The 7,932-nt window shown below is 53.3% G+C and overlaps 1 protein-coding gene across 2 annotated transcripts in view; it reads left to right on the top strand.

The window, feature by feature from the left end:
• Positions 1–1,963: 1,963 nt before the first annotated feature.
• Positions 1,964–7,932, top strand: part of LOC147102271 (Na(+)/citrate cotransporter-like) — a 65,997-nt gene continuing 60,028 nt past the window's right edge. For both annotated transcript variants that reach the window (XM_085964659.1, XM_085964658.1), the window contains exons 1-2: positions 1,964–2,359; positions 4,434–4,562. In XM_085964659.1, coding sequence (XP_085820785.1) covers positions 2,186–2,359; positions 4,434–4,562 — 303 coding nt within the window. In that variant the 5' untranslated portion in view covers positions 1,964–2,185. The remainder of the gene's footprint in view (positions 2,360–4,433; positions 4,563–7,932) is intronic.

Genomic DNA, 7,932 nt, shown 5'->3' with positions numbered 1-7,932 from the left:
GGGCTTGGCATTGGTCACCAGCCTGGATCAGGGCTTGGCATTGGTCACCAGCCTGGACCAGGGCTTGGCATTGGTCACCAGCCTGGACCAGGCGATGGCATTGGTCACCAGCCCTGGACAGGCGATGGCATTGGCACCAGCCTGGACCAGGCAATGGCATTGGTCACCAGCCTGGACCAGGGCTTGGCATTGGTCACCAGCCTGGACCAGGCGATGGCATTGGTCACCAGCCTGGACCAGGCGATGGCATTGGTCACCAGCCTGGACCAGGGCTTGGCATTGGTCACCAGCCCTGGACCAGGCGATGGCATTGGTCACCAGCCTGGACCAGGGCTTGGCATTGGTTACCAGCCTGGACCAGGGCTCGGCATTGGTCACCAGCCTGGACCAGGCGATGGCATTGGTCACCAACCTGGACCCAGGGCTTGGCATTGGTCACCAGCCTGGACCAGGCGATGGCATTGGTCACCAGCCTGGACCCAGGCGATGGCATTGGTCACCAGCCTGGACCAGGCAATGGCATTGGTCACCAGCCTGGGCCAGGGCTTGGCATTGGTCACCAGCCTGGATCAGGGCTTGGCATTGGTCACCAGCCTGGACCAGGCAATGGCATTGGTCACCAGCCTGGACCAGGGCTTGGCATTGGTTACCAGCCTGGACCAGGGCTCGGCATTGGTCACCAGCCTGGACCAGGCTTGGCATTGGTTACCAACCTGGACCAGGGCTTGGCATTGGTCACCAGCCTGGACCAGGCGATGGCATTGGTCACCAGCCTGGACCAGGCGATGGCATTGGTCACCAGCCTGGACCAGGCAATGGCATTGGTCACCAGCCTGGACCAGGCGATGGCATTGGTCACCAGCCTGGACCAGGGCTTGGCATTGGTCACCAGCCTGGACCAGGCAATGGCATTGGTCCACCAGCCTGGACCAGGGCTTGGCATTGGTTACCAGCCTGGACCAGGGCTCGGCATTGGTCACCAGCCTGGACCAGGCGATGGCATTGTCACCAGCCTGGACCAGGCGATGGCATTGGTTACCAGCCTGGACCAGGGCTCGGCATTGGTCACCAGCCTGGACCAGGCAATGGCATGGTCACCAGCCTGGACCAGGCGATGGCATTGGTCACCAGCCTGGACCAGGGCTTGGCATTGGTCACCAGCCTGGACCAGGCAAGGCATTGGTCACCAGCCTGGACCAGGGCTTGGCATTGGTTACCAGCCTGGACCAGGGCTCGGCATTGGTCACCAGCCTGGACCAGGCTTGGCATTGGTTACCACCCTGGACCAGGGCTTGGCATTGGTCACCAGCCTGGACCAGGCGATGGCATTGGTCACCAGCCTGGACCAGGCGATGGCATTGGTCACCAGCCTGGACCAGGCAATGGCATTGGTCACCCAGCCTGGACCAGGGCTTGGCATTGGTCACCAGCCTGGATCAGGGCTTGGCATTGGTCACCAGCCTGGACCAGGGCTTGGCATTGGTCACCAGCCTGGACCAGGCGATGGCATTGGTCACCAGCCTGGACCAGGCGATGGCATTGGTCACCAGCCTGGACCAGGGCTTGGCATTGGTCACCAGCCTGGACCAGGCGATGGCATTGGTCACCAGCCTGGACCAGGGCTTGGCATTGGTTACCAGCCTGGACCAGGGCTCGGGCATTGGTCACCAGCCTGGACCAGGCGATGGCATTGGTCACCAGCCTGGACCAGGGCTTGGCATTGGTCACCAGCCTGGACCAGGCGATGGCATTGGTTACCAGCCTGGACCAGGGCTCGGCATTGGTCACCAGCCTGGACCAGGCGATGGCATTGGTTACCAGCCTGGACCAGGGCTCGGCATTGGTCACCAGCCTGGACCAGGCGATGGCATTGGTCACCAGCCTGGACCAGGGCTCGGCATTGGTCACCAGCCTGGACCAGGGGCTGTGGTATAGAGTGTGCCCCCTGAGCCTGGCCCTCGCAGTGTGCAGTGGAGCCCCGGGGGGAGGTGGTCTGTCTGAGATGAGCCGCCGCCTCGTCCGGGCATTGTAATCTGAAGCCTCCCAGCGTCACTCAAAGAGCAGGTGACGCCGGGAGGGAGGCTTCACATTGAGGGGAGCAGACTTGCTTTGCGGCTCCCCGGACCAGAGGGACAGCCCAGAGCAACAAGCCAGGAGATCTCCGAGCGAGCCGGCATCCGGCACCATGCGATGGTCAGCGGAGCGGACAGTCCGGAGCGGGGCCAGACCCCGGGGGCTCGGCCGTCTGTCCAGCTCCACCGACCCCTGCCTCAAGCTGCTCCAGGACTATCGCAGCCCCCTTCTGCTCGGGCTACCTGTCCTGCTGCTCATGCCCTTGCCCATCGCTGTGCACACCCAGGTAAGCTTCATTTACACCTCCTGCTCCTGACTAGCCAACAATAGATCGCAACAACGTCAAAAAAAACCGAACAATTAGACAGAAAAACAGGATGCAAATGTGTCAAACCGCGTGTGTAATGTTTCAGTGGACAAGTTTTAGGAAGAGTGCTGGGAATGCGAAGTTCCTGAATTCCTGTGAAATGCTCAATGCTGGAAAGGAGCTGAAAGACATAGAAACACAACGCCATGGGTCTGAGCGAAGACAGGGTCCCGGCACCTTTTCCAATAACGTGTCAAGTGCTTGTGGTCCGGGTCAGTCTCTCGGAGATTCGGTCCGGCTGTGTGTGTGTGTCCTGAACTGAGTTTAGCAATTCTGGTGATGGTGTTGAACTTTTGGCGGATGTCCCGGTGTTCTAGGCTGGCAGAGGCTGGCACCCACTCCCGCTACCCCCCTGCTGCTTAAAGGGCAGTTGCTGCTACTTTTGACCATGATTCCATAAAGATGTTTTTTTTTAATGCAAATGGAATCATCTGGAGATGGGACCCCCCGCCCCCCCCCCAGTGTCACTGTGTTTCTGAAGTTTCCCCCCATTCGGTAAATGCCAAGCTCAATTGGTGATCTTGTTGGAAAGGGAGTCTAGACTCAATCCCATCACTTAACATTCACAATGGGGGTAATTCCAACCCTCCCACGACAGGCGGGAGAGGGTCAGGAGGTTAAAATTCCCAAAATCTCAAACCCAAATCCAACCCGTCGCAATCGCGCCCCACTTTCGGTTTAACCGGGGCGGGTTTAGGGTCGGGCGAGTAAACCGCTCTCGAGAGGCGGGTCGGTAATTGTAATATTTAAATGAGGCTGCGCGTCACAGATTGTGTCATCAATTTGAATTTACCTGGTGTGGCCCGGGTTTCCCGGGGCTCGGGAAACCCGCCGGCTAAAGGGAGGGGGGGGAGCTGCCGGCGGCAGCGGGTAAGGGCTTCCCCACCCTGCCCCCCCTCCGCGATCTCTCCCTCCCCCCGCCCGCCTGTGGTCACGACCCCACCACACCCCCGCGGTCACCGACCAACCCCCCCACTCTGTGATCACCAACTCTCCCCCGACCTCCCTCCCCACTCTGTCCGATCCCCCATCCTCCACCCCCGCCCCAGAAACCCCACCCCAGTAAGGATCGGGGCCAATATTTCAGAGAGCAAGTGGCCAATCTACGGAACAGACTCCCTAGGGGACGGTGGAAGCAGTTAGTGTTGATTCAGTCAGGTGCAAATTAGAGAGATTTCTTGCAGAAAGTAATATTTTGTGCTCCAGTATCTGAGTTATTGGAGACATAGAAACATATCATTGATCGAGATTGATCGCTGTGATTGGTCAACAAGCCCATTATCGTTGGATCATGGGATACTAGAAGGTGAACGAGGTGGACCGTGGTCTTTATTCACCAAGCAATTCCCTATATTCTAATTGACCTGCAGAGATCCTGCCCCCACCCCCTAACCTGCAACATCTGCTGTCTAGGCTCATGCATAAAGAGTGGCCATTTCTCCTATTCGTTCTCAGGATGCGGGTGACCCTGGCTAGGCAGCATTTATTGCCCATTCCTAGATGCCCCTGAGTGCATTAAGACCCGAGGCAGTGTGGGATTGGAGTCACATGTAGGCTAGACCAGGTAGGGAGGCCATTACCCTTCCCTAAAGGACATTAGTGACCCAATTGGGTTTTTAGGACAATCTCTCAGTTTCTATGATCATATTCCATCCTTTGGGGATTAAAGTTCCCCCCCCCCCTCATTGAATTCAATTTTAAAACTTGCATGGTGGGATTTGAACTTGGAACCTCTGGGTTGCTCGTCCAGTACTGTAACCACTAGGTCCCCATACCCTTCCATTTAGCCATATGGCTGTCTGCCACCTATTGAAGTGTACCCCAGCATGTCAATGCCTATAGGAGAGGAAGGGCGGGAGGAACGGACCATTTTTTGTACGACGGTCGACTCTTGCAGTAGGAGTGTACTGATTCCAACTTGACTTCTGTTTCACCAATGTTCTCACTAACAGGGGACCCCTGCTGATCCTGCTTTTCCTTCCCTCTCTCACAGGAAGCCTATTGTGGATTCATCGTCCTCCTGATGGCTGTGTACTGGTGCACTGAGGTCATCCCCCTGGCTATCACTGCCATCATTCCTGCTTTACTCTTCCCAATGTTTGGAATCATGCCATCTAAACAAGTAAGGTTCAGTTTTCTCCCTGTTGCTTCCAACGTCATTTGAGCGAAATTGATAATAAAAGCATTACAGACACAAGAGAAACAAAGCTGTAAATTGCTCCATTAAAAGGAGTCACAATGTAATCTTCAGCCTTCTCTTGAGCATTGTTGATGATGAAATGGATGCTGAGAGGCTCGTGGATTGCACGTTTAGCGAGTTGTTCACGCCTCAGGGTAGGGCAGCACAGGGGTGACCATCAGGCGGAGCAACAAAGGCAGGCAGGTAGTGCAGGGAACCCCTGCGGACATCCCCCTTTCAAACAAGTATACCGCTTTGGATACTGTTGAGGGGGATGACTCACCAGGGGAAGGCAGCAGCAGCCAACTTCCTGGCACTGGCGGTGCTCCTGCTGCCCAGGAAGGGGGGAAAAAGAGTGGGAGAGCAATAGTGGTAGGGGATTCTATAGTAAGGGGAACAGATAGGCGTTTCTGTGGCCGTAGACGTGAATCCAGGATGGTTTGTTGCCTCCCTGGTGCCAGGGTCAAGGATGTCACTGAGCGGCTGCAGGGCATTCTGGAGGGGGAGGGTGAACAGCCAGTGGTCGTGGTCCACATTGGTACCAACGACATAGGTAAAAAGAGGGATGAGGTCCTGCAGCAAGAATTTAGGGAGCTAGGTGAAGGATTAAAGAGCAGGACCTCAAGGGTTGTAATCTCTGGATTACTCCCGGTGCCACGTGCTAGTAAGTATAGAAATAGGAAGATAGAACAGATGAATGCGTGGCTAAAGGGATGGTGCAGGGGGGAGGGCTTTAGTTTCCTGGATCACTGGGTCTGCTTCTGGGAAAGGTGGGACTTGTACAAGTCGGACGGTTTACACCTGAACCAGAGGGGAACCAATATCCTTGCGGGGAGGTTTGCTAGCACTGCTGGGGGGGGTTTAAACTAACTTGGCAGGGGGATGGGGTACAGAGTGGAGCTATAGTAGGGGGTGATTTACAGCCAAATACAGAGGGAAAAACAAGTCAGCTGGGAAGGCAAAGCAAATATGTGAAGGCAAAAGAGAATATGGCAGGGCTGGAAGGCATTTATTTTAATGCAAGGAGTCTTGCAAATAAGGTGGATGAACTGAAGTTGTTGTTGAACACATGGGAGTACGATATTGTTGCTATCACGGAGACATGGTTGAGGGAGGGTCAGGACTGGCAGCTCAATATTCCGGGGTATAGAATCTTCAGGCGAGACAGAGGGGGATGTAAAAGGGGAGGGGGTGTTGCAATATTAATTAAGGAGTCAATTACTGCTGTCAGGAGGGATGATATATTAGCGGGTTCCTCTAATGAGGCCATATGGGTAGAACTTAAAAACAAAAAGGGGGCAAGCACTTTGCTGGGAGTGTACTATAGGCCCCCAAACAGTCAGGGGGAGATAGAGGAACAGATATGTAGGCAAATCTCAGAAAAGTGCGAAAATAATAGGGTAATAATAGTGGGGGATTTCAACTTCCCCAATATAAATTGGGATAGTCAGAGTGTGAAAGGCTTAGAGGGTGCAGAATTCTTAAAGTGCATCCAGGAGAGCTTTTTGAGCCAACATGTAGAAAGTCCCACAAGAGAGGGGGCGGTACTGGACCTAATTCTGGGGAATGTAGCCGGGCAAGTGGTGGAAGTGTCAGTAGGAGAGCACTTTGGTGACAGTGACCACAATTCGGTGAGATTTAAGGTGGTCATGGAAAAAGACAAAGTCGGCCCGGAAATAAGGGTTCTAAATTGGGGGAAGGCCGATTTTAATATGATAAGGCAGGATCTGGCCAAATTGGACTGGGAGCAGCTACTTATAGGAAAATCCGCATCAAAACAGTGGGAGACTTTCAGAAGGGAAATAGAGAGAGTACAACGCCAACATGTTCCTGTAAAGGTCAAGGGTGGGACCAACAAGCAAAGGGAACCTTGGATGACAAGGGATATACAAAAATGCATTAGAAATAAAAGGGGGGCTTTTGGCAGTTACAAAAGACTAAAGACGGAAGAAGCCCTAGAGGAGTATAAAAAATGCAGGGGCATACTTAAAAAAGAAATTAGGAGGGCGAGGAGGGGCCATGAAATAACACTGGCGAGCAAAATAAAGGAAAATCCTAAGATGTTTTATAAGTATATTAAGGGCAAGAGGATAACCAGGGAAAGGGTAGGGCCCATTAGGGACCAAAGTGGCAATCTGTGTGTAGAGCCAGATGATGTAGGCGGGGTTTTAAATGAATTTTTTGCATCTGTGTTCACTATGGAGAAAGACGATGCAGACATAGAAATCGGGCAAGGGGGCTGTGACATACTTGAACATATTAGCATCGAGAGGGAGGAGGTGCTAGCGGTTTTAGCAGGCCAAAAAGTGGATAAATCCCCAGGCCCAGACGAGATGTATCCCAGGCTGCTGTGGGAGGCAAAGGAGGAGATTGCAGGGGCTCTGACACAAATTTTCAGAACCTCTCTGGCCACAGGGGATGTACCACAGGACTGGAGAACAGCTAACGTAGTACCATTATTCAAGAAGGGTAGCAGGGATAAACCAGGGAATTACAGGCCAGTGAGCCTAACATCTGTGGTAGGGAAATTATTGGAAAAAATTCTGAGGGACAAAATTAGTCTCCACTTGGAGAGGCAAGGATTAATCGGGGATAGTCAGCATGGCTTTGTCAAGGGTAAATCATGTCTGACAAATCTGATTGAATTTTTCGAGGGGGTGACTAGGGGGGTGGATGAGGGAAATGCTGTGGATGTGGTTTACATGGACTTCAGTAAAGCTTTTGACAAAGTCCCGCATAGGAGACTGGTCAAGAAGGTAAGAGCCCATGGGATCCAGGGTGCCTTGGCGCGTTGGATCCTAAACTGGCTGAGTGGCAGGAGGCAGAGGGTGATGGTCGAAGGTTGCTTTTGTGACTGGAAGCCTGTGTCCAGTGGGGTACCTCAGGGATCGGTGCTGGGTCCCTTGTTGTTTGTGATCTACATAAATGATTTGGATGAGAATGTAAAAGGTATGATCAGTAAGTTCGCAGATGACACGAAAATTGGTGGGGTGGTAAATTGTGAGGAGGAAAGCCTCAGGCTACAGGACGATATAAACGGGTTGATCAGATGGGCGGAAAAGTGGCAAATGGAATTTAACCCTGAAAAGTGCGAGGTGATGCATTTTGGACGGACAAATAAGGCAAGGGAATACACAATGAGTGGTAGGACCCTAGGAAGTACAGAGGGTCAGAGGGACCTTGGTGTACATGTACATAGATCCCTGAAGGCAGCGGAACAGGTAGATAAGGTGGTTAAAAAGGCATATGGGATACTTGCCTTCATTAGCCGAGGCATAGAATATAAGAGCAGGGAGGTTATGATGGAACTGTA

This window comes from Somniosus microcephalus, chromosome 22, assembly GCF_052327205.1.
Source record: "Somniosus microcephalus isolate GS21.2 chromosome 22, FLI_Smic_1.0, whole genome shotgun sequence".
Taxonomy (NCBI): Eukaryota; Metazoa; Chordata; class Chondrichthyes; order Squaliformes; family Somniosidae; genus Somniosus; species Somniosus microcephalus.
The sequence above is the reverse complement of the archived record's forward strand: the minus strand, read 5'-3'. Positions and strand labels throughout refer to the sequence as shown.